The sequence below is a fragment of the Paralichthys olivaceus genome, chromosome 8 (assembly GCF_024713975.1).
Source record: "Paralichthys olivaceus isolate ysfri-2021 chromosome 8, ASM2471397v2, whole genome shotgun sequence".
Taxonomy (NCBI): Eukaryota; Metazoa; Chordata; class Actinopteri; order Pleuronectiformes; family Paralichthyidae; genus Paralichthys; species Paralichthys olivaceus.
In genome coordinates, this window is record NC_091100.1 from 24,781,599 (window position 1) to 24,809,327 (window position 27,729).

The window sequence follows — 27,729 nt, forward strand, 5'->3', positions numbered from 1 at the left end:
TGGAGTTTGCACAAATGGAACAGACTGTTCTGTTGTGTGAGTGAGTCATGCACATGAAGATGGTGAATAATATATGATCACCTTCCTGGTGTTAACTAGACGTAATATAAGAATAATGCTTTGTTAGCAGAGAACACAATGCTGTGTAACATTCATCAAGTGTCACAACTGAAAGATACAAATATCTAACAATATCAGAAATCCAACTTCATTTAGTGCCGAATGATACATTTACTTTACATGCACCATAAACACAGCGCAAAGGCTGCCAGAAACAGAGTTAATAAGAAATACTGATTTTATTTGATGATGGCACCAACCCCTGGTATTAAACAGGCCTCAAGTTTAAAGACAAGTTCTAGTATTGATTAGCTCCACAAATTGCATGCTCTTCTCACCTGCTGTCTGTCACACACACACACACACACACACACACACACACACACACACACACACACAAACACACACATTCAGGAACTGATTGAGGTAGTAGCATATGTTTGTTGATATTAAACTTCAAAAAGAAAAGTTTATTTTGCATCCACAACATTCAAGAGACAATTTAAAGCTTTACAATTTGGCATTGTGATTTTGCTAATAAACTGAAGCAGATGTGTTAGGTCGTTTTACACAAAATTCAAAATTATGTTATCCTGTTGCATTTAGGATACAGGAAACGTTTTCTCCCAAATCTCGGCCTAATATATCTTCCTAACAAATGTCATAAACCTAGGTTAAATATAACACAAGAGCTACAGTATGTAGGGGCTGCTAGCGAGACATCTTGTTACCCCCATATGCCAATCAACGCCCTCATATTAGACAAATTGGGCCTTCTGATGTGTGTGCCAAAAGTGGTGAGGTTTTAAAAAAATCTAAAGTTTCACTGCATGCTTCATCAATATATGAAAGTAAGACAGGACATTTTCCTGTATGTGGCTGTGGCATTTGACCATGCCACGGGGTTCCCCTCACGACAGCCAGAGACAAACCAGTCCGACCATTTCTTGTTTAGCAACATCTTTTATTAAGGTCAAACTGAAACTTACACAAAACATTAACTTAAACGATCCAGCACTATCTGCTGGACCTCTGGCTTCCTCAAGTCTCTCTCCCAGTGTGTCCTTCTCCAGTGTGTGTTCTTAGTGCATTCTGTTGAGGCAGCTCAGCTGCCTCCTTTTCAAGTCTGAGGATCAATCAGCTAACAGCTCTCACCTGTGCTGATTGATCCTCTGTGGTGCAGGTGAAGGTGCTCTCTCCGCCCCTTCACCTCCACAGTGGCGCTATGACCAGGACTGACATTCGGCCTGTAGATTTCTTCATGCCTTGACCTTTATCAAACATTAAAGATGTGACGATGTGGGGTGGAGTCACAGAAATCACATACAATCACAGCCAACAGTGGCACCAAAACCAAACAATTTGAGAAAAACTACGGAGATTCACGGTCTTCAGAGTTATCAGACTATATTTATGAAAGATCTGACTAAGCTGAGGGGTAAAATGTAAAAGTGTGCAGCCTATAACTTCCTGTGCCATGATTATACAATATTGTGTAAAATTGGCACACCACTGTGGAGACACAGTTTGTCATGAAGATGTGTGCAGGCCAATATTCCTAATACACATGTGAGGTTTGGCACAGATTTGATCATGTACACGCCAGATACCTACCGTCCAAGAACTTACTTTAACACTTTTGAGATGAAACTGACACAATTTCAGTTTGATTGGATTAGTTCCCTTTTCCCAAGTTCTTCAAAGTGCAAAAAATATGCCAATAAATTCAAAATGGTGAATTTTTACCCTAAATCTAACCTGGCGCCTGAATTTCATACATCTAGGGCAAAGTGAAAGGGGAAGCCTCTATTCAAAGATTTGTGAGTTTGCATGCAGTATGTTTAGCCCCTCAAAATGTCAAAGGAAATAAAAAGCCTTGGAAATAAAATAGGGTCCTTGGGATAACTTAACAATATAAACTTGAAAAAGAGCTTGATAGAAGAAGGATGTCACAAGGTCAAGACTGACTTGATGATCAGGAAATGTTTGATTGTGATTTCGTTGCTCATGATGAAACAGTAAAATGAACTCTGATATCAAAGGGAAATTATGGATACAGTGAAGTAGTGGTGCCTACATGGTGAGGAGAGGCAGACCGAACAGATGGAGTAAGTTGTTCTGATGGAATAGCAGATATGTATCGTCACTCTGTTGTCAAAACAGCAGATGGAGGTCTGCTGCCAAGCCGACAGAGGAGCGTGTAAACAGTACTGAGATGAAGAAACTTTTCTGTTACTCGTTGGTCCTCACGTTTATGCTTTAGCCTCTAAATGTAAGATTTTATGGATGAAAAGTCATGACTGAGAAGTGCTCTGTGTGCTCTTCTCAATAATATTATATTTTTGTCTGTCCTATGTCTCAATACTTAAAAAGGACAACAATGAAGGGGAAGCCTCTGATTTTTGGGCCATGTGTGAGACATACAATGAATGATTTTGTGTATGCAAAGATTTGTATGCAACATGTTTAGCCCCTTTTTTCACAGAGGGGAAAAAACAATAATAACTGAAATTATCATTAAGATAATAGTGCCTATCTTCAAACAGTTTCATGCAGTCTTTCCTTTCATACATTTTTAATTTTTAAACACACTCAACCATGTAATATTCCTTTACCACCTCCAACCTATTTAAAAACTTTTATTTTGACTAAGTTATGACTTATTTTCACATCATGTATTAGATTTGAACCTGACTAGCAATGGTGGGATGAAATGCAGTATAATTACTTTATTACTGTACTGAAAGGTACAGTGTGTAGAATTTTGTCATATCTAGTGTTGAAATTGCATGTTGCAGCTGAACACCCCTCACCTCACCCTCTCCTTCCAAACATGAAAATAACCTGTGGTAACCTTCAGTTGTTATAAAACCTCCATACAGAGGACCCCCTCGATGAAAATATAAAGTATTTAAATATAAAGGGTCTTTTCTGGGGTAAAGAAAACTACAGTTCATACAATTTAGATGAAATGAACTAGTGAAAACATCATGAGGATTATTCTACATTCAATTTCTGCCAATAGATCCCTTTCACCTAAATCTTACACACTGAACCTTTAATTGCATTTCTCATGGTTCTTTACTGTACTCAAGTACATTTATTTGCAATTGCTCTGTATTATTTATGTACTAAACTAAATATACAGTAGATACCATAGTAGACTGTTGCATTACAAAATAGGCTACACTTGGCAAGTACTTAGTTTTACTCGAGTAGAGCATGTGTGGTACTTTTACTTTTACTAAATCTTTGAGTAAGTAAAATTAGAAAGGAATATTTTTAAGTACATCCTCCAGCCCTGCTAGTTATAGCTTGGTGCTATCTAGATTATAAGACATCTGTGTTATTCTGACAGTCTAGCCTCACAGTAACTGACAGTCTAGCCTTACAGTAACTGACAGTAACCAAGGAACAAAAAAACATATTGTATCCCCTCACTGTGCTACAATGCTGTATATCTGGACACATTTTCCCGCTCCATCCACTAGATTACGCATTGGAGAAGGTGTCATCCAGGCATTCTCATGCCTGGCAGTATTTTAACTGAGTAATATTCTCCTGGTATCCCTTAGTGCAATTTCTTTATTGGATCCAAAGATCAGGTGGCAGTTGTATTCTTCCTTCAGAGGCAAGGCTTCTTTCTTCTTCTTCTTACTTCTTAGTTCAGTTAATTGGTGGGTGGCAACCAATGTCAAGGTGCATTAACACCATCTACTTTGTCTATTATAACCCATGTGATAAATGCAATAAAATTAGTTGAGTACTTCCTGTTACTCCTCTTCCCCTACTCGGTCCATCGGCAGGTAACAACATCAATGTGCATTACCGCCATCTCATATCTGCATATCTATCTATCTTCCTCTCTTCTATTCTCCACCCAAAATTGGAGATTGGAAAAATGTCTTTTGTAGGTGTTCTGATTCCACTGGCTGAAAAAGTAGCCTTTGATAATTCAACATCCATTGTAACCTTTACTTGTCACTTGTGTCGCCTGTGCTCTCTTTGAGCCCATTAGTCCAATTTTAGTTATTCATGAAAGACAAACATATTTGTCCGGGGCTAGGGATGGAGAGAAAAGGCTGAAGGTGAGGGAGGCTATTAGCAGGCATGTGTGCATGAAGTAGAGAGGAAGGTGGGGACGTGGGAACAGAGGGAAGGAAATGAACCATTAAATGAGAGCAAATGAAGATTGATGGATCATGCTTGAATTCTTATTAAATATCTAATTTCTGTCTGTTATAGAGGCTTCGCTGACATTCTCTGTTGGCGCGGCGACAGAAGAATAGATATCAGTTGGTGTGTTGGCTTGTTTATCAGTTTTCAAGCAGGCCTGCGGTGTACTCCCTCATCACTGGCCCCAGCTGTAGCCAAGCCAAGCCCTAATATGACACACTAATCAGTAGAATCAAACCCATTTCTTTTTATCACATCAACGGAGGTAAGAGACTGACTTTAATGTTTTTTTTTTTATATTTCTGCTCTGTGGAGCTCTGTGTTCATTCATTCCTCTCCCTCTTCTCTGTTCTCTCACTTCGAGGAGTCAAGTTTTATGTTTTTTTAGTCAACAGCATCAGAGTGTGAGAGGCAGAGAGAGGGCACCAAACATCATCTTCTAAACCTTGACTGGAAAGCTCTTGTCACTCTTGTGAAGCAGCTCTGCATGATTGAGGACCATTGAAACCTTTAAAAATAAGGGCTTTTTAGTTTGAGTTAACTTTAGCTCCTGGAAGACATTGGTATACATTTGCAGCTCAGCTGTGATGCTGAAACACTGAATGAAGTACACAAAAGCAAAAACCTTTCAAAGTAAGATGGTTTAATTTGCTTGATCCTTGTCCTTTTAGCTGATACATGTATGCAGTGGTGTCTTAGTGGTTGGGAACAATCTATCTTCTACATCTTCTACATCTGTACTTGTAGTTTTGATACTTTTAAGATGAGTTGAGATAAAACTTTATTGAATCGACACAAGTAAAATTCCAGTCCACAAATGTTATCAAGTAAAGTTCAGTGGCACAGCATGACTGCACAATCAAGTAGGACAAACGTAACATATTGTGATGCGTAGAAGACACTAATGTGCAAGTCATAGAAGTAGAGTGACATGAGAAAAACCAGACAGTATTTTATTTTTCATTTCTGATGGTGTTGTACAGTCTGTCAGCAGCAGGAATGAAAGACCTGCTGAAGCGTTCTTTCCTGCACCGTGGGTGCGCAGCAGTCTGCTGCTGCAAGAACAGCTCAGGGCCCCACAGTGTCATGTTGGAGGGGAGAGGTGTTGTCCATGATGGAATTCAGCTTCACTAACATCCTCCTCTCACCCACTTCCTCAGTGGAATCCAGAGGGCAGTCTCAGACTGAGCTTGTTCTCCTAACCAGTTTACTTTGTCTTTTTTTTTGTCCCTCTCTGTTCATCTGCACCCCCAGCAGACAATGGCATAAGACACCACAGCTTCATTAAAAAGGCCTCTATTGTGTTCTGCATGGCTTAAACTTGTAAAACAAGAAGTCTTTAACGCGCTGTTTCTATTTTCAGGCCTGCGAAGCTGTGATAATGTGGCGTGACAATACATATGTGCTACTCCATCAGAAGATATAACTTCCATCTTCTAGTGTGTGCATTTTACATCATATCCAAACTGATTTGCTGAGACTCTTATGAACAGGCAGAAGGTGGGGTTTGAGCCATATGTCCCAAATCAACCAGGCAATTGGTTGGAGATGGGCCAGGCAGATGTTTGGGTTGGCAAATTCTCCAATCAGCAGAAGTGGCCAAAAATGGATATGGTGATCTGCAGACAGATGAACCTAGAGCAAGGGTCAACATGTTTTTTCACTGAGCAAGTAAAGAAATGATCTAAACTAGTAGGATTGGCATCTGAGGGATGGCCTATTGCTGAAGTACCGCAGGCAGGTGAGTGCTTTCGGTAACCTGAAACCACGCAATGCTACAAAGACACAGAAATGATTAACAATCGAAGACAGACAGGTGACAAAAATGAACAGGAAAACTCCAGAAAACAGGAAAAAGGGAAATGTCCACTTACCCTAACAGTCAGCAATATTTGTTCAATCCATGGTTTGTTGTTCCAAGACAACAAACGTAAGCAAGAAAACTGAACTAACAGGGACTAAGAGTCATCAGGGCACCATTATTGGTTATTTTCTATTCCAGGTCACATAAAAGCAAATGTTTCTGTTGACTTAAGTTGATTATGTGATATGAATTATTCAACGTGTTCCAAATGCCTAATGACTTCCGTTCATTCGGTTTTAGTGGTGGTAAAAATGTTGCTGATGTTTGTGTAGCCCCTGCCAGAGAACCATCTCTTTGACTTGTTTCTTCTTTTCTACTTGCTTGCATTATGCAAACAAAACCAAAGGAATAGAATGTTCCATGGTATATTTTTCCTTTTAATGCATTTTTCAGTGTTACAATAGTTTGTGTCAATCTGGAACAAAAGCCACTCATGCTTGTTAACCGTGTGTAATATGTTTTTTTTAGTTAACCAGGTTCCCCTGGGACACGACCCGTTTATTACCACACCAAGGCATGTATTTTAGGACAACATTAGTAATTTACTAATTGGATGTGAAATTATAGGGAGTATTCCATTATAAAATGCTATTGCAACAAACAGAGAGGAGAGGATCAAAGATTTATGGTTCAAAAGTGCTGTGTTACCAGAAAAAAAATCTCTGCAATTTCCACCTCCTCCCCAGCCCATATAGTCTCAACCCCATTTCCCCTTTCCTTTCACAATCCCCCTAATGATTGTTACAGGCCTCGGAGCCCATAAATCTGAACAGTAGGAAAACTAAGTGTCTCATCATTATGCAGCCTCCACCTATCTTCTCAAAGAGCATCCACGTAAGGCCCCCAGGACAGCGGCAGAACTTGTTCAAATCCAATCTCATTTCAGTGAGCTCTTCATCAGTTTTTCTTCCCCTCCTGCACCTAATGACATCCCCATGCCATACTGTTGTCTTATGTGTAATGGGGATGAGCTGATTTACTCTTCCACTTGACTAATGGTGATGACCGATTTAAGTTGACAGAGTCATTTTCAGTTGAGGTAATGTTGTTGGTGGCACTTGCTCCCTGATGAAGTTATGAAGCCTTCCAGGAGGTTTTTGTTGGACAGCTATCACCTCGGCATGATTAGGGTTCAAGTCTACATCTGTTCATGTCTGTAAATAGATTAATCTAAATATGTCACAACTCAGTCCATCAAGAGAAGGTCAATACTGGTTTGACGTCTAGATAACACACATAAATTATGCCTTGGTTCATTGCTCCTGCTATATGTTCCTATAAATATAGTATAGGGTAACAAGGGGCTGTGCTTTTTTTAGAATAAAACACACCCTTGTTACAGTTGTTGGAATATGGATTGTGCATATTTGCTTATATTTTACAGCCTCTTACAACTGAGGCACAACTCCAAAGCTTCAGTGCAGAACGACTAAAATGAACTAAAAGTATAACAAAACATATCTACATTTCTGTGTGGAAAAGAATGTGTCATCTTCGGCTTCGATGGAATTCATGGTCAACACGAAGAAGAGGTGACAGCAGGGACGATGTATAAAAAGCCTGCCGTCCATCTAGTCGGCAGATTCTACTTCCCGCAGTGCGAGTGAGCTCAAAACAACGGCTGATCCCGCTGAGTGCACAACTGTTCTATGCCGTATTTTTTCTTAAGAGTGTTACCCTCAATATATCAGACGTATGTGTTTCAGACACACTAATAATATGGAACATTTTCAGGCTAAAAACAAATATACATACGTCTTTTGAAACATAATTAATGTCTTGTGAAAACATCTGAGACAATGGGTGACGCAGCTTTACAAAGAAACAGACAAAAATTACATATTAAAGACATTAAAAGTACGTTTCATGTAAAAGACCATAAAATAATGGAAAGTGCTTTACATGCATAGAATAATGAAATAAAACATTTAAAATCAAACAAAAGAACACATTTACAATTCAAAGTAAAAGACAATAAAAGAACAAAGACAACAACAGTGTAGTTAAACATTAAATAAACTTCAAATGAGCTGACACTTGGATTAGACCTGAATAGTAAAAATGTCCGTGCTGTAAATTACAATTATGGATTTGGTGCCAAAAAAAAAAAAAAACTAGCTGCCAGAGTGAGAAGATCAAATGAATTCCATCCTGAGAGAGAAACACATGCGTTTACAGAATGAAGTGTTTGGAACAAGAACATACCACACATCATGTCTATCAGTATAGTCTCAAGCCAAGAAGAGTACAGAGGTGATTCCCTCTTTATGCAACCAGAGGGGTGTAACTGCAGAGTCTTGCTTCAATAAGGGTTTCATGTTGAGTATTATTGGGAGAGAAGGCCTGTTACTGAAAAGAAAACCACTAACCTTAAGAAGCACCACATGGAAATTGTATATATATATATATATATATATATATATATATATATATATATACGTATATGTGTGTGTGTGAATTCAGAACTGGACAATGAATTGGACAGATGTTTCAAGGGCAACAATATATTTTCTCTCCTCTCTTTTCCTTTCCTATTTTTTTCCTGTAAACTCTTTGTAGGGATTTACAGACACAGGTGCAGACATATCTGGATAAACTGTCCAAGTCTATAATTGCCTTGGGTTTTAGAGCGGGTGTTAGGAGTCAGCACAATGGGGGAAAAGTTCTGTTCTGGAAAATGGGCACATTACTTTAGGTGCGCAGGTTGTGACTGGAAGAGGCTCATGGGACAATTAAGACATGCTATGTTGCTACCTGAAAGTGCCATTCCTTTCCATCACTGTTCCCGTACACATAAGCATAACAAACATACATGCTCAAGCATTTTTTTACTCAAAGAACAAATAACAAAATGATAAAAAATCTATTATAACACCTGCATACATAGCCAGAGAAAGCAGGAATATTCTCCACTATACACTGAACCCCAGTGGAAGTCAACAGACCACCTGAAACGGGGAAGGAACCAGCATAACTGCCTCTCTGATCAAGCTGCACAGTCCCTTCAGTCCTTCAGTATGCAAACACTGTTTGACTTAATCCACCCTAATGATGCAAATTTATGCTGTTAATTATTTCTAGCTGAATCATATCCTGGCTAAATGTTTTAAGAAATGCAATGGGGACATCCGGCTCAATAAAGTATTCAGGGAAAAAGGGAGAAGACATTATTCAGGATTATTTTTTTTCTTCTTTCTTTCATTTGCATTAGCTCCAAAAAGGAATTAGCATTTTTCATTTTGTAACATGCCTGATATGGGTGATATTGTTTTCTGTGGCTATAGATTCTGGTATTGAAGAGTCCCCTTTAGATAAGCTCTTTTAATTCAAAGCTTATTTAACAGGAAGCAGTAAGTCTACATCTCTCAGTGCACTGCTTTCAGAATCATTTTCTGTAATTGTAATCTTCACTTGACACCTTTTTGCCTACTAAATATGATCCCTCATTTAAAACTCATATATATTATAAATACAGACTCTCAATAGATGTTATTACATCATACAACGTGAAATTGTTTGCGAGGGGAAAATCTATTTTTTGTCCCAGTGTGATTATAGTCTGCGTAGGTTTCAAGATGGGCCACTTTCTTTTGTTTTCACTTTCTCTGTTACAGTCCGATAAATGGCACTGCTGGAATTTAGAAAATAATCAATTCACATTACTAGACATAAGGTTACTAAGTTACCAACTTCCACCAATAACTGAAGCATATAAGCTAAAAGCAGTTTTTGTTATGTCTGCATTCAGACCTACTCGGGCTGACATTATCTGAAAAGCTTTTAAGCTGTTCCATGAGCTGCAGCTACAAGCTATGAGATAATTAGCAACCAAGCATGCAAACTGACATAAGCAGTGCACCTTTACTCAAGTGGATGTCTGGTAGCTTGTTCAGCAAACCGAGGTACAACACAAAACACAACACCTTTTGTATAGAAGTCGTTAATTTTGCTCTAATTAAAGGTTAAAAGCCAAATGAGCCTCTCTTCAAATGCAGCAGAACCAATAAAGACTAGCTTGGACTCTTAAGTGGGGAAGAGGGGTGGTTTATAACCCTGAGACGCTGTGAAAGGACACAGACGTGTCCCACTAGGATGAGGGATGGTGACCAGTAGCACAGCACAACTCAAGATCCAGATTGGCCCATTATATCTGCCCATTAATCTGTGGATGTTATCCTGCATGAGGAGGGGGTGGTAGGGGCCTTGACAGAAGGTGTTCCACAATCTGACACACTGACCTGAGGTATTTCATGGAATTTGAACACATGGTGAACCAGGAGATCCCAGTTTACGTGGCTGAAGGCAACTTAGGCCGAGGCACAAAATGCTCACCTTTAAAGAAGGGATCATAAGAAAACCCCTTGTTTTTTGGTGAGTATCCCCATGCAAATATACTCTATTTATAAAAATTAAGTGTTTCATCATGTTGCAGAGGACATAGGCTTAGGAAATAGTAATTGAAGATTTTTTGTGAAATAGAATTTTACATTCATGTCATTCTTGGATGGGAATGAGATGATAGGTGTTGCAGAGTTATAGTTGACAAAAACAATGGCCTGGGGGAGAGGCTCAAAAGTGGAGTCAATGAGGGGGGACTATTTGTTTATAATGGATGTTGTTCAAACCATGGAAATCAATACAGGGCTATAGCATGTGATCTTTCTTCTTAACAAAACAACAGCATGCTCTTTGTGAAGAAGTGGGTTCAATCAAACCAGCATAGAAGGAACCATGGATGCAGTTTCTGTAGCCTCTCTTTCAGGCTATGGCTGGTTATGAAGGGAGCTGGTGGGCAAGTGAGCACCAGGGAGCAAATCAATACTGCAATCATAAGTTCTGTGTGAAGGAAAAACAGGCACACACTGCTCACAAAAACTTGAGCCAGGTCATGAAACATTGAGGGAAAAGATTAGAGAAAAGATACTGCATATTTAGCACTAGTTGCACTATAGCAGACTAAAGACAAGAAGAGAATGGCAGAATAATGGTCTAACCAAAAACTGAATATTTAGACTGATTGTGTAACTTTACCATAGTTTGTCTTAAAGCAGCAGAAGCATGAGGTGGACAAATTACCAGTGATTTAATTGATTCCCTATGATTACTTGAGAGAATGAGGTTTGAAGGGGCTGTGTGATGGGTGATGTGTCCAGCAGCTTATCATCTAAGGCATTAACATATTTGCCAGAGAACAGTTCTTCAAGGATGATGCTAGCTTGAGTCATGAGGATGAATCAATGAAATTGTCATCAGCTTCAGAACCCACCAGAGCCAGAGGAAAAAGAGATCCACTGTGCCAGAAGAGGGTGGCATGGAACTGTATGCAAGAGTGATTGACTGATGTGGTTGTACAAGCCATTAAGACTTCCCCATTTTCTTGTGAGCCTAATATTTTGGTCAAAGAGGAAAGAAAGCAAGAGAATGGCCCTCAAGGTCACAACGAATCAACTACTTAATGAATAGTACTGTCATGTTGTCCAACTAATGCGCCCTGAGTGGCAAGAGCTTGGCAGAAGGACACTGTGTCAGCTGAGTCCATTTGTTGTAAGTCATTGTTTTGTTTTGAAGACCCAACAGCAGATTAAATTAATAATGGATTTGGAGGAAATAAGTTGCACAGGGATGGTGGGAGAGAGGTTGATCCATAGACAGGGGCATGCAGGCTATGGGGTTTTGGAATGGCTGGACTGTTTGCCGTGGTATGGCAGGAGAGATAAATGGTGAGGCTGGTGAAATGGCACTGGCGTCCATTGAGCAGGCAATACAACCCAGCGATCAGTGGAAAAGGAGCTGGGGCACTTAAGATGAGCTTGATGTTGTAATTGCAGACCGGGAGCTTTAGCCACAGCACAAACACAGAACACACATACTTTACACATCATTAGGAGGAATCACCGGGGAAAACACAAGGCAGAAAACAAATGTGTGTCATAGCAGAACAAAAAACATGAATTCATAAGAATCAGTGGGGTAACAACCTGACTCTGGCTGTCTCTAATACCCTTTAACAAACCGCCTAGTTCTTTTAAATCTATCAGAGTGTGTCTATTTGAACAGATATACTTTTAGTTCCTTCCTGCCCCAAACTAAAAGATGTCACTGAGCTTGAGCCAAAAAGGCTGCTCAGCTGCTGCAGCGCATTTCTCAACCCAATGACTCTCCAGATGGCAGGTATCTTTAGTGTTCAGTTCCCTTGTCCTGAGCTGCGACAGCTCTGCCGCGCTCCATCGGGCTGCAGCGGGCCTGCCCTCCCAGGGTACTTTTAATCGTCTTTAATTTGAAACACATGATCAGGACTATACATACAGTTCACTCGCTAGCACAATGCAGAATAGGACCCCTTTTATTGGGCTTATCAATTTACAGCATAATTATTGTTAAGTGGAGAGAAATGATTGCCTGAAGGCCCATGTTGAAGAGAGCAAGTCTATATTATATATAGCTTACAAGGCACTGGCTGGTGCATATGAGGAACTATAGTACATGGTAGGCTAAAATTGAAGGCATTATGGGAATTATCTGAACTTCAGCATGATAAATATAGGTAGCTGGTTTTCTAAGCACGTACTGTTACAGTGCTTGGTCAGCTTACCAAAATAAGGAACTTCAGTACACACATCACAGGTGTGCCGTCTTCATTTGCTATGTACCTATAAGGCAAAAAGATAACATATAAAGAAATAACAGAGGGAACCCAGAAGAGGGGGCAGAAAGTAAGTAAGCAGAAACTTAAAGGGAATCCATTTATTAGTACTGGGTAAACATTAGTGTTTGACACTGATAATCATACCAGATAATAGTTTGGGGTTTCAAGGGTTGCAGTTCATGCTGCAACATTCTTTTTAGTTCATGATATACTTTTTTAGGCTGAAGATTTGCTTTACACAGAAGAAAGTACATAAGAACTGCAGGTCAGCACACATTGTGATTAAGAGGACAACTGTAAAGTGAAGAAAGGTCACAATCACATATATTTAAATAACTGTGCATTAGGAATCTTAATTGGGGGTGGGGGTTGTGGCTCAGGAAGTACAACTGTTTCACCAATAATCACAATAACGATGAAATAATCTCCAGCTCCTCTGGTCCGTATGTCAAGGTGTCCTTGGGAAAAATACTGTACCACTGGCGAGTGAGCATATGTGGGATAGAGTGCTGTATGAGTGCATGAGTGCATGAGTGAATGGGTGAATGTGACCTGTCGTGTAAAGCACTCATGGTGGTCGATAAGAAAAGCGGTATATAAATGCAGTTCATTTACCATTTAATGGACTGAGCCACATCAGTGTACAGGATCAGTTCAGCGTTTTCAGCCGATGTGCTTTTCATACAGGAAACTTCATTTAGTGAACACATAAATGATTTTTAAGAGTTCATAGTTAGGGCTTGAGAAGTATTCAAATAATTTATTGTAAACATTCTATCACACTTACTTGCATTTTCCCGAAATTTGATCTGCATCCTTCTAAATCAGTATAACATTCTCCACAGATCACTGAGCATTGAAAAAACTATTAAGTGGACCTTGACTCAGAATTATGTTGTCAAAAATTGGCTTGAGACATAATTATCTGCTGATAATTGTATCTGTTTATTAAGTGATTTATCATTTGTCTGTAAAAATGCCAGATAATCCCTCCTTCAATTTCCTATCTATGGTGACATCTGTTAATGTCATGAATTATCTGACCAATCTTCCAATAGATTTTTAGTTTACACAATAAGTGGAGTTCTCCAGCAAGAGATTCAACAAATCAATTGTTTGTCAACTAATCACATAATGGAGTAGTTCTTACAACTCTAACTTTAACGTGTCTAACACATGTTGCTCGGTTGTAAAACAGACAGGGAATCCATGTGCTGGAGAAATTATCCTCTTGAATGGACAGTTGTTTTTGTCAGAGATACAAATTGCGGACAACAAGGGTGTTATACTCTGGAACTTTTCTGAGTGAGAGGCCATGAGAACAAACTGTTTAGTTGCATAGCCCTGTCCTTTATCTTCTTCCACAGGAGCTTTTCTAGTACTGTGTATTTTGCAGGCTTCATAAATTGTGGGGTATAAAACCAGTCCTCCTCTCCCCTCGCATACTGTACATGCCAAGGCGGTGCCAACAGGAGCGGTTTGATTTACAGCACTGTACATACATGTAGTATGCATGAAGAATTTATGGGAGGGTTAATTAGGAGTTATAAAAGTGACTTATAGTAATTGCGTGGGACACAGGGGCCTTCAATGCAGTAGTTATAATTTCTATAACTTCCAAGCACTTGATTCTTTTCACAGAACTTTTAAAGTTGATGGAGCCGTTTGTGCTTTGATGTTAATGTGCAAAGCTCTTCTTGGTGGCCGAATGTTGCCGCTTAAATGTTTCAGAAGAAGGTGTGCAAAATGAAAAAGGTAAAACCTATGTTTGGCTCTCAGTTACCGCAGTGTGTTATAGCAAAGATGTTATTCAGTTTTACAAATATTATCCCAACAATGGGGCAGAAGCCGCGATGAAACTGGAATAAATTTAAAGAAAGGAGAGAATGTAGAAAATGTCTGTCAGTCAGAAGAAGTTCTCCTGAGTATATGTACCGTTTTCTTTCTTGCCTTTTGGTGAATTTTTTTACCACGATGCCAAACAAAATGTCCCATTGACTCATATTGCAAAATGTGTGTGAGAACAGACGACTGGGATATGATTGGGAGTATATTGCTGGTGGGAGTGAATGGTGAGCAACATCATGAGCATGAAGAGGAATGTTACTTTTAGGCCCAACCATTATGCAAACACATTGTCTTCATGTCCACTGTATAACCTCTGAAAAATAAGTTTAGGTCACATACTCTTCATGGCTGTCTATCCTGTAGTCTGTACATACAATTATTTCAAACAGTAAAGGTTGATTCACCATGCCTTACAATCAGACTGGTTTACATTTAATATGCTTATGTTATGATGTTGGAGCAAAAGGGATGTTTTTCCTTTTTCATCTTAGGAATCAGTAGTAAGTCTTGAGAATGAGAAAACTTAACTGTTCACCTTTCAAATTATTGTGACCAATTTAAGTTACTTTTAATTAACCCTTCCTTTATCTAACCTATGGAGCTTTTTGTGTGACTTGGGTGAAAAATGAGAAGTGGCCAGTGGTTCAGAACTCCTCCCCAATTTACTGAAAGAAAAACAAAATGAATGAATGAATGAGTGAATTTATCTGTTATTGAGTGCTGCAGACATTCCTCAGGTAGCTTCAGGAGCCAGAAGTTTATCTCCAGAGTTTCTTTCACCTTTGCACATTTAAGTAACTTTACTGCACGGCATTTTTCTTTCTTTAAGCTAAATCACCATCCAGCTGATCAGGAGAACAGTGCATCAGATGCTCATTTTATTAATCTTTTAAATAAATGTTTGTAGATTGTGCATTGTATAACTAGCGCCATTTTTTCCTAGTGTTTTCATAACAAAGTTGAGCATAGAACTTGAGTGACTGGCACCGGTTCCAACACCGACCCATCAGAAACATGCTGACTGTGCACCTGCACCATCAGTCTCATTCAGAGACCCAGTGCCACTGTCTTTAAGAGTAGAGAACAGAACACATTCTATCAATTAAATGATAAACTTGCTCATATAGAAGTTGATGCTCCTTTTTTATAATAAGTGCAAAGTCATCATCACGCTACATGAGATTTTTACTCTAACTAAAAAAAAATAGTCCCTGTGCTGATGTTGCCGTCTATGGACTATCTACAGTGGCAGAACTTGTCTCTGGAAAGAAATGTGGCTGTTAAATTTGTTTAAGCAATTCAGTTTGCACCACTGATGAAACTCCATTAATCATCCTTGCTTTGGAGTAGAAATTTGCGTAAATTAAACCCATTGAAAGCAATCACAAGAGGTCAGTGTGAAAATATACTTTTTTTGTATATTCAATGAAAACTCCATCATCCAACACAATATCAAAGTCTGTATTGTAAATCTGATCCTTAAAAAATAGCAGCACTGCTGTTGGTTTGAATTGTTGTATCCGTTGCAAAGGAAGGATTTGGATTGGACAACTGGAGAAGTATGGCCTCTTATTATCCACTTTCCCTCCCCACTGCCTCAAAGTAAATCCCAAATTCCATTGTAGAATGGAGCAGACACACGTCAATACAGTACTTTTTGTGGGCACATGTGATCAGAGTCTCTACGGGAGCGGGCGGGAGTAGCATGGTGCATCCAGTAATGGTTGGAAAAACCTGTGGGAACATGCTGTTGCGGGCTAAAAGAAAAAGTCCAGCACAGGACTCCTGCCACTAATTGGTTGCACAGGTCCAACACATTTTATCATCTACTGGGACAGTAATGCTTTGTCTCTGTCTCTCTGCTTTTTCACTGCAGGCTTTTTGTTACAGTTCACAGTGAGTGAAGTGAGCAAAGCAAAGATTATGATTGTTGCCAGTTCTGTAGATTTGGTAGCAGTCTCACAGCTAACCAATGGCGTGTGCTAGTCAACTCTGTGTGTGTGTGTTCACCGCACTGCCACTGCTGCAAACCCTCTTTTCTCACTTATTTAAAAAGGTACACAGTCACTTTAGTGCAGTCATTTATCTTTTATTCTGATTCATATTTCATTTTGAGCAAATGTGCACTTATACCATAAATAGCTGGATAATAACATCAGATGTGATAATGTGCATTTCCCTCAAGAACGCCGCCAAAGATTCATATTTCAGTGGTTTATAAGTAAATCTTCTTTTAGATAAATTCATTTCTCATCTAAGTTCCATATGTGTTTGATGTACATCACTTCCCTGTGTGGATTTGTTTCCTTTAAAGCACAAGTTTAAACGACAAGAAGAAAAACCTAATGTAGACCAATACATAAACCACTGGATACATTTGCTATACATATAAAATCCAATATCCCTGCATAAATCCTAAGCTAAGAGTAGTGGAACAAAACCTGTTTATTATGCCTGCATGCCCGCAGCACAACTTAAATCGTTAGATGGCTAAATGTGATAAAAACCAGAGCTGCCTGGAATGAATTTCTTATGAGACATGGCCCTCGAAGACCTTAACTCTGATCTAAACCGCAGAGTGAGACATTCGTTTCGGCTTTGACACACCTCATGTGTAAACAGTGTTTGGGTGTGTTTCCCTGTGTGTTGATTAACATGAATAATTCCTGAGATAAGGAAGCTTGCTCACACATGCCCTCAAGCTGTGGTGGTGTATTCTGCATGGATCATTTGGTTATCCTGCCAAATGTTAAGAACGGTTATTCACATGTGGCTTTGGTCTTTTTCGCAAAATTCACGATTTGGTTATGCATTACATTTTTCAGTCATCTTAGCATCCTGTTATGGAGGCTTCAACTGATATTCACTTTGAACCATGTGACGTCATGCGTTTTCTTCTTCTTTTGCTTTCAAATGGCATTGATGCAAATGCAGGTCCTGTTTAACATGAAACCTCAAGATAAGCCTGGAGAGAGTTGAGACAGAAGTAGCTGGTGAACCTAATATGTGGCAAGAGTGGCACACCAACAACACAGGTTGAAGCGGGGTTCTTCCCTAATGTGAAGCGGAGTCCTTGCCTAATGTAGGGTTAGCAGAGGACGCCACTATCCACGGCCAATCATTGTGTGTCATGGTCTCTTTATAAGTGCAGCTTCTCATTGATACTATTCAGAAGCTTCATTCAGTCTTTGGGTGCTTTTGGAAAGTTCAAATAATCTTAAAAGTGTAGAGGAGAAGGCGTAAAAAGTTGGGAAAGGAGAACCACTGCGGAGAAAATCCAACTCCACTTACACTCTGAGGTTTAAGAAAACAACAATTTTGACATGCACAAAATGTACAGAAGTCTGTGCTGTAGGCTGTGCGCTGACAGTTCTAATCACATTTCCTGATTAAAACAGAATGTTGTATTTCAGATCACACAAAGGGAAAATGTAAAAAAACACCTACAGGAAATAACAACAAAACAGATTTGATTGAAAATGAAAATAAAACAAACAGGAGTGAAATGTTGAAATGATATAATAATGTGAGGAACAGACATAAATAAAACCTCATATACTGGTAAGTGTAGAATAAGAATTATTGTTTCCATTCCACAATCAGGGGTTTGAAATTACCTTTATATTTGTATTGAGATGAGATGATGATGTTGGGAACTATGAATCCATCATATTGGTTGTTCACTGTGACTCTTGACTGGACAGATGTGGCAGAGAAGAAATGAGACAATCACGTGAGGATTCACATCAGTTCTGGTTTAATGTCATGAGAATTTAACAGCTGTTCTATTTTGGATATTTACGCGGGTGTGTCCATGTGCGACCATGAGGTTGTGTGTGTTGTGGGATAAGTTAGGAAGCATTGCATCTCCTTTCTGAATCACTTAGAGAATTCAAACAGCTCTTTGACCCTTTGACTTCGTTCAGTATAATTCTGCTGGATGTCTTGTATTAGCATGAAACAAGCAGCTAAACCCTTTAACAATCATTCAATTATCAAACACCGAGGGCCATGTTTACTACATTCACTCTGCACTCATTCCTACTGAGAGCATAACAAATACCATTCTTAAAGTAATGATAACATTACCATTAAAATACAGTAAAAATATTACGTTAATATTAGATTACTCAACCCTTAAGCTACAGGAGCACCACCATTAAATCGGCAGCTGAGAGATTTTGGTTGGAGGCACTTGCAGTTTTATGATTCTCAGGCTTTTATTGTGCAGTATGATGGCACAGATCTTTGAATACAAACAATAAAAAGTAATTTGTTAATTTATCTTTCCTTCACAGTGTTGTTTAGTGTAATTATTGTTCATTTAGTCACAGATTCCAATTTGAAAGTTCACCTTTTATGTATTGAATCTCTATTTCATGATGAAAAAGTTATTTGCTGATGAAAGTAATCCTACAAAGGTCTGACAGTGATTTTCTTCATCACAGCAATGGACATGACCAGAACTACATGCAAAATAATGCACCAGTCAGAGCAGCCCAAATGTTTTCTGAAGCCTTTACCGGTGTAAAAAGATGAGTGTAACAAACACACTTTTTGCAATTCCTCAATCACCATTTAAGCTCCCGTCCTTTGTCATCTCCCTCGGCTGTCACTGACTCCATTGGTGGTGTGGCAGCTGGCTAGCCGTGCTTTTGATTTATTGAAGTGAGTGGGAAACTATGAAGCTTACTTTGTGACAGCTCAGAGGCTTTGAAATTTAAGATGTCATTGAACTGATGAATGGTGAGAGGGGAGACCGAGCCTGCCCGCTGGCATCATATGTCACTGTCCAAAGTGATGAGGGACCCTGCTTGCCGCCCTGATACACCAACACAAAATGTCCATTGGGGAACATTTTTACCGTTTTACTGAGGTTGAGAGAATTAGAAATCAAATTGCCTGTTGGATAGATGCCTATGGGAACTGTATGTTAGACGGTTCAACTTCATAAAGGTTTAGACAAATATTTGCCCCTAGAATCTACTTCATCCGTGCCTTAACCGCACAGGGCGCACAGAGATGCTCGGGTTTCCTTTTTGTTTATCTTTGTCAAGCACTCCAAACAGACACATGGATTTCAAGTGCTGAGTAAGTGACCGGATATTCATGATAAAGCATTTTGATATTCATATGTGAAATCCCAAAAAATCGAATTAAAAACGGATTATTCCTGCAGTCTGTACATGTATGGTGCAACTTTTGAGATCATTGCTAATGTACAGTGATTTTTAAATTGGCAAACACACCAGCTGACCTAGATAGATTTCCCCTTGCAGAGCTGACAAATACATTTGGAGTAAGTGACAAATGTGTATCCTTTTATCAGAGTAAGTGTCAGATTTGCTGTGATAAAAGGCAACAAGTAGGAACATTAGCATATACTCAACTGGGGCCACCGACTCGCTGCACTGCAGAGAAATAACACTGCAGAGATACAGCGAGATATAAGGCTTCTGTGACATCAATCAATACAGTGTTGGGAAATGCACCTGGGTTATTAATTGTTTGCCCGAGCACCAGAAAATGTAATTAGTACATTGAAATTGGGCCACTGGCTCCCTGTTGTACAATTTCACATCAGCATAGCCATTTATCATCAGTAGCATTCGAGGAGGCTCATTCTGTAGGACCTTGGTTCTGATTGGGTGCTGAGCAAACACATTTGTGTCAAACAATCATTTTTAATACAACAGCAGTCCAACACCTAACTGAATACAAGTGAAATATCTGCTGATCAAGCTAAAAGGGGCCACATTAATGTCATATATATTTCAGGCCTCATATACTATACTTAGACCAAAAGCTGCCATTTGTAACAGGCGAGGGCAATAGAGATGCCTGTGTCTGCGACAATATGTTAGCTTGAATGGCCAGTGGGTAATGATGATAACCTTTCAGCACTATGTCAGCCTGTATCTCCCGACTAACCTCCACCCGGGAATTATGTGGCTATTCCCCAAGCTCACCCATCTCCATTCAAACTTTTAAATCGGCCATTTTAATTAGAGGCTGAAGCAGTCTGGAAACATGCATTCATCTTTCTAACGAGTGTAACAAGGATTCATTTTCACTCTGATATCTCTACAGTTATACAGCTCGATGGACTTTGGAAGAAAATGGCAGCTCATCCACGGACATGTCACGCCAAACAGATTCTACTGGTGAGTCGGTCATTTTCTTTATTCTCTTTAGAAAAATAATCTGCTCCATTTCTCTTTTCCAAAGTTTCGCTCACTCGGAAATGCAGAAACCGTTGCTTGTGTTCTGCGCGACTGAGCAAGTGATATTGATGGCTTGGAACAAGGTGTGTGACTGACTGGTGATGCTACTAAAATTCTGCACATCTTCTACCCCTTGATACGAGCAGGCAGAGATTAATCTCCTCCTCAGAACGCACTTAACATTCAGCGTCCGAGGGCATGTTGCATTCCACTTCATTTCTCACATAGGCCCCGCTCATATCAGTCATATTGCACATAAACACTAGATTATTACTTTTGCATCAGCAGTTGAAGGAGAGGTTGGTGGTTTTCTACAGATGCATACCTACAGATACAGAAGCGCACATACAGAATGAGGAACTATGACTAATAATGGATCCAGGACGTCCCTGTCACTTCGTATCCAGTCACGTCTGCTGCCCCCCCGCCACACAACCCCCAACCCCCCAGCAGTGTACCTACAATCTGAAAGTGCACACTCATCATAAACGAAGGTTTGCATGTATTCCAGCTCATTGCTCCTCTCCATCTCTCTGAGGTGACTGAGGGGCGCCCAGGATTGCAGTCAGCTACATCCTGTAACTTGCATTAATCTGGGGCTGCTTCCGTGCCGTTGTGGTATGATCCTAAATAATGAGCACAGTCCAATAGCTGGCTTTACCCTTCACCTTCAAAGCCCCTTCAATGACATCTTAACACCGGTTTTGGCCTCTAGCAATGACTGGGCTTCATCAGCATCCAAGGGACATTAAATATCCCCACAATGGAGAAGCTGATTCTTTCCAGTGTAATGAGCAGGATATTACCAGGTAATAGTCTTGTACCAGCGGAGTGTACTGACCCTGCACTTCTCAGTCAGTTTGTTTAAAAAGTGTCGAGGGTTGCTGTGGGTGTAAATTAAATTGATAATGTGGCATTTAGAATATGAAGGAAACTTTCCTACATTGTCCTTATTAACTTTAAGAAAGCACCTGGAACTGGAGCAGAATCCCTCTCCCTTTCTATTCCCTCCTCTTCTGCTCCCCCTTGCACTGACAGCTCTTTGGTCTTTTTTCCCCACTTTCGTGCCTCTCTATTCATCATCATTATGTTTATGTATTCTTCCATGGTCTGTCATTCTCTCCAAGGTCTGTCTCGGGCCTAGACAAGGAGCCAGATCTGGTCCACATGGAGGCTCACACACCAGATGGAAGTGAGTATCTCCTACACACACATACACATCAAAGAGAAGTAATCAACAGGTCTCTATAGGAGTGAAATTCTCCCGGAGTACAGAAGGCATCCCCTGGGAAACGTCCCTGCTCCATCCATACACCCAGTGCATGATTCTTGATTAATATGGCCTTTCTTCTTCTCCCATTCACTTGCTGAATGTCAGCTGCATAACTCTGAATGGCAGTACTGCCATGGTCTTCAATAGGTGACATATAGGTGAAACTGTTTATGCCATATATATAAGCTGACATACAAGCATTGTTTTTTCTCATTTAAACACTGTATGATTGACAGGCACAGATGATTGTTAGTGGTATCTACACAAAAAGAATGGATAAGGTGCAACAAAGAGAGTTAATTTAGTTGGAGAAAATACCAGATTGAATAGATGGGTAGAATACAAGCGGACATACAGCGGATTCACAAAATGTCTTCACTTTTTGCAGACTTAATTGTGTCATTTTAACTTTAAACTGACAAAAAATCAGGATTCAGTCAGGAATATGGTGACTTCAATAATTGAAAAGTTTGGAACCGACAGAACTCTTTCTACAGTTAGCCATCAGGCCAAAATAAGTAACTGGGCAAGAAGGTCCTTGGTCAGAGGGGTGAGCCAATAGTCTCTTGAACAGCCTAAGAGGTCCTCTTCAGAGAACTTTCCAGTGATTCCATTAATCGGGCCATTATGGTAGAGTGGTTAAACAAAAGTCAATCTTGGGTAAAAGGTCTATAACAGCCTGTTTGACATGACATTTAAAGGACTCTGAGAGGATGAGGAAAAAAGGTGCTTTATAAAATTCAACGCTTTGCAGAACTCCTAACACTACATCTGAACACCACCTCCATACTGAAGCAAGACTGTGACTACAATATTTGGGGCATGACTGTCAGTAATAGGGACAGAGAGAAAGGCCAGAACTGAGGGAAGGATAAATACAGCCAAATTCAGAAAAGTCCTTGGAGAAAAGTAGCTTGAGAGCACACAACCTGAATCTGGGGTGCTGGTTGTCAATGACCCAAAGCATACAGCCATAATGATGCTGATTTGGCCAAGGGACAAGTCCGTGAATGTCCTTCAGAAGTCCATAGAAAATTGTGGAGAAACCTGGAGACGGCCGGAAGAATGAGATTAAACTGGCCATTTTCAAGTGTGCTAACATTGTAGCGACAGTATATTTGAAAATTGAATAACTGCTTCTATATTATATTAAGGGTCTGAAGATTTCAGGTTTGATTAAAAAAATATGTAGATGTACAAACTTGATTTCACTTTGTCAATATGGGTTATTTGAGAGGTGTTGGCAGAAACGGCACAATTTAAAAAAATAGTGTGCAAAAAGTGAATAGGTCTTAAACATTTCTTAAACCACTGTAATTCAAGTAGAGAACACACATTGAACAGAGAAGATGACTCACTTGTTACAGATAAGGTTTGGGTACGGCTCTGTGTGCCAACATTTCTGTCCATAAACCTCTCATGCATCCCACATGTCTTCCTATGTGACAGATGTGCAGTATGTCACATGCAGAGCTCAGATGTGCACGGAAGCCAACAGGAACTACCCGTTCCCTGGATACATCGACATCAGCTCTTTGGTGGTCCAGGATGACTACATATTCATACAGGTGAGATCCAACCCTATGCACAGCATGGTGCATGATGGATTATGCTATGCAAACATTAATATACAACACATTGATATTATATCCTGGGTAGTCTGTAACTAGCTTATTTTAGCTATTTTTGAATGAAATATGGGTGAGGATTTAATCAATGTCAGAAAATATATCGTTGAGCGTGGATTTCTGTGCCATGTTAAGATGCATCTGAACCATTAAGGGACATAAGCAGAAGCTATGACCAGCTTCAAATCATTCTAGCTAACATATTAATGAACATGTTAATACCGTAAATTACCAAATAATAGCCGGGTTTCAGTTAACTGCAGGGTCCCCTTTAAACGACGGGTGCAGGTGTATATTTGGATAAATAACCGCCGGTTTCAAATAAATGCCGGGTCTAATTTATTTTTAAAAAATAAAGAAGACGTGACCACTGACACTGCAGGTTTTTCTTCTTCGCCTTTTTCACATATTGTGCTTGCTTTCTGATGATCGTCACGGCTCCAGTGCAGCAAAAAAATAAAAAGTACAACTTGAAACTTTCTGTCGTAAAACATGCAGAGGAAAACTCAGGAGAAGCAGCCGCTAGACGTTTCTCTGTCGACCCCAAGACAGTGAGAGATTGCCGAAAAAAAAACTGAGCTTCAGCTTCTGTCTGAGGAGGACAGCAAAAGAGCCAGGCTGCCTGGTGGAGGTAGGAAGAAGGCTAGCGAGGAGCTTGAGATAAACATGCGGGAATGGGTTTTCAGCAAACGGGCACGCCACGAGTGAGTGTCCCGCAAAATGATCAGGGCGATGGCGAAACAAATGTACGCCACCGTGAGCGACAGCAGAGATGAGAAGTTTGCCACGAGTGCTGGTTGGCTAAATCGTCTCAACCTCACTTGCAGAAGACGTACAACTATTAACCAGAAGGATTTTGTGAGGAAGAAATTAAATGCCTGTCCCAAACTGCCGTCTGGTCCAAAATAAACACCTGGTCTGTTAAGTGATTGAAACAAATAAACACCCCGGCTATTATTTGGTAATTTACGGTATTCTAGGTTGGGTATAAGGAGGCTTACAAGGTAGTTGAATGGATCCCTATGGAGACACAAAATGTTTATGGGACCATCAATAAAATTTCTTTATGTTTTCAGAAGACATACTTCAATTAGATCTGATTGTATTTTACATGAGATCATTTCAATCACACAGGTATTGTTTAGATCATTTAAAATGAATGAATGAAACATTAATTATAATAAAAAATTATTAAAGTGGTTTAATATTAGACAATACTTTTTGGGTTGTTGCTTTTTTGCTACTATTGTTAACATGACTGCCACAAAAATCAGGTTCCAAGTCAATATCTCTGATATAAATAACTTTGCTTCCCTAAAAAGAAAAATGTGAAAAACTTTTCTATGTTTGCTTCAACCTCAGCTGAACATGTGATCTTTGTTTTTTCGTAAAGCCAGGAGTTTCTTTAATTATCATCCTAGCCACTGCCCAGTGTGTCATATTAATCATGATTTGTGAGACAGAAAAATCTGAAATGGTAATGCCCTGAATTCCAAGTAACACAGATGCAATTTATGGGTTGTATTTAAATTTTCTCTGCAGCGTGACTATTATTTACTTTGACATTGTGTAAATGAGGTTTCCTACATTTAAAAGTCAACAGGAAAAGTCAGAATAATTACACATCTAGCCCACGACAACACCAATTTCATTCGGATTTACCTTGTTATGGTGCTCAATGTCTATTAAAGGTGCAGTACCCGTGTTTGGGTGGGGAGTATCCAGTTCTGTTTTCTGTTTATCTCAAAGGCACATATGTTACAACACTGACCACAAGAAACCTTCACTATTTTCAGAACAAGCTACTCCTGAACTGATAATGCACAGAGTAGCATAGTCTGACTAGGTTTGAATAACTAAAACTGCTTTCAGACATGTACTGAAATCCTTAGCAGTTTCTTCTGAAAATGTGTACGTGTGAACGCAAATGTCTTTCATGTGACTTTCTCCATTTGGCCCCAAAGGGTAAAGTCTGCAGTAAGTCCGTACGTGCTGATGTGAGAACAGAGCAAATGATTCCCCGCTGGATTCACCACCAAGTGGGGGGGGTTGATGCTTCTATCACGTAATACACGCAAAAATGAAAAAAACAAAAAACAGAGGTGTCAAGATCCAATGCTGATGTTGATGTGCTGTAAACAAAGTCACATGATCTCCACAGTTGAATTAATACGTTATATCCTGCAGATAATTTGTTGTTGTGAACACATCTGAGCAGAGAACCTCCGCTGCCTTGTGTATGTGTGAAAGACGAATTGTGAAGAAAGCCTGAACCCAGATCTTTCGCGAGACATGTCAAAAAGCAGCTTTAGTAACCACCATTTATAAAATCATCTGCAACTTTGTCCCCTCAGCTCTCCACTACACCAAGCATTGTACCAGTATGAGATTAAATATATCAATAATATGTTCAGGTCATCAGGTAAACAAATTCTACATTTTAATAGTATTATTGTATAGTTTAATAGTTGTTACAATTTTACTCATCCAGGTATTTGATGCCACCTACAGGCAAGACCTTCCCTCCAAACCCTCACTGCCCTTGGCAGTACATCAGATTAAGAAATAGAGTTGTTCTCCAAAGATCCTTCAATCCTGTTTGACCTCCCTGAAGTCTTTCAACTAAACTCACAAGCACTCAACCTAAACCTCCCCTTCAATTCGAGAACCTCCACATTTTAACACATATGCGTTACAGGCGGAAGATTCTGAAAGGGATGGGGAGGGGGAAATCAATCATACCAATTCCTTTTAAAGTTCAAACTGCCTCTTGTTACCCCCTCATCGATCTCCTGCTCCTTCACTCAATTGTATGTGGGTCTGTTCCGCAGTGCCTACTGCCAGGCCTCTGCATTTCCCCTCTGAGCTTGTTTTCTCTCATCTGAGCCAATCAGAGAACTTACAAGATCAGTGAAAGAGTAACTCCTGTCATACAACATTAATGGTGACAGTGCTTGTCTTTGGTAGAGAGACAAGTTTGATTTGAAGGTTTTCCTCACATGAGAGAAAAGGGGATTATGAAGCTGCGTTATCACTTAGCTAGTGTGTCTGTGTAAAGTGCTAGGCTTCCATGGCCTCGAGGCTAATGACAATTCTTCACCAGTCCCCATTCCTGTTTTTTCTTGCTGCATAAGCTAACAACCAACAGCATAGTGTTTGCAAAGGGTCCAGATCATTAAGGAAGACTTTTTTTCCCTCAACAGCAGATGAGGCTCTGTTAGGCAACTTAAAGATTTCTCTTGACAGAGAGTAATGAGACTATTGATTGTCCACGAGATATTTACCAAAGTCCATTCGGAAACCAAGTGCATTGGTACCTGAGGAGGGCAGTATCACCTGAATGCAGGAGAAGGGCCAAGTGCAAATAAAAAAGTAAACAGAAAAACAAACAAAAAAAGCTTGTCTCCAAGGGCACCTTGAAAACCAGAAAGACAAAGAGAAGGGGATTGATGTGCACTTTCACCCACCCAGGTGTCCCCTGCAGATCTCCATCACAGCAGTGCTAAGAGACATTGTGAAAACCTAATGTTGCCAAGTGAAAATGAAACCAAAGCTCCAGATAATAGAGGGGGAGAAACACTGCAGTATAAGCAATTCATTTCACTTGATGTGTTCTTTGTGTAGGTTCCTACATCAGGTCGAGCCACCTATTATGTGTCCTACAAGAGAGAGTCATTTATACAAATTAAACTGCCAAAATATTCCCTGCCTAAGGTAAGTTGCAGCAAAATTTGCTTGACAAGTACTTTAAATTATCATGTCTATTATAACTTTGTATTTTACATTTTATGATTCACACACATTTTTATTTCAGAAAGCTATGGATTGATATTTAAGCATTTCCAAATTGTCAAAGGCATTTGAATTTGATGCTGTTGTGGGAATATTCTATGTAGGTTGGTTAAAAACAATATATTAAGTGCTGGGCACATCACCAGCTTTTTTTGTAGAGTTGGTTCTTCTCAAAAGCTGGAAAACTTCTAAAGTCATACTTCTAGTAGTATGACATT

The 27,729-nt window shown here is 39.6% G+C and overlaps 1 protein-coding gene across 1 annotated transcript in view; it reads left to right on the top strand.

Moving 5' to 3' along the window:
• Positions 1-27,729, top strand: part of sorcs3a (sortilin related VPS10 domain containing receptor 3a) — a 198,162-nt gene that overhangs the window by 120,713 nt on the left and 49,720 nt on the right. The window contains exons 5-8 of the mRNA XM_020083934.2: positions 20,685-20,758; positions 21,946-22,010; positions 23,541-23,659; positions 27,344-27,433. Coding sequence (XP_019939493.1) covers positions 20,685-20,758; positions 21,946-22,010; positions 23,541-23,659; positions 27,344-27,433 — 348 coding nt within the window. The remainder of the gene's footprint in view (positions 1-20,684; positions 20,759-21,945; positions 22,011-23,540; positions 23,660-27,343; positions 27,434-27,729) is intronic.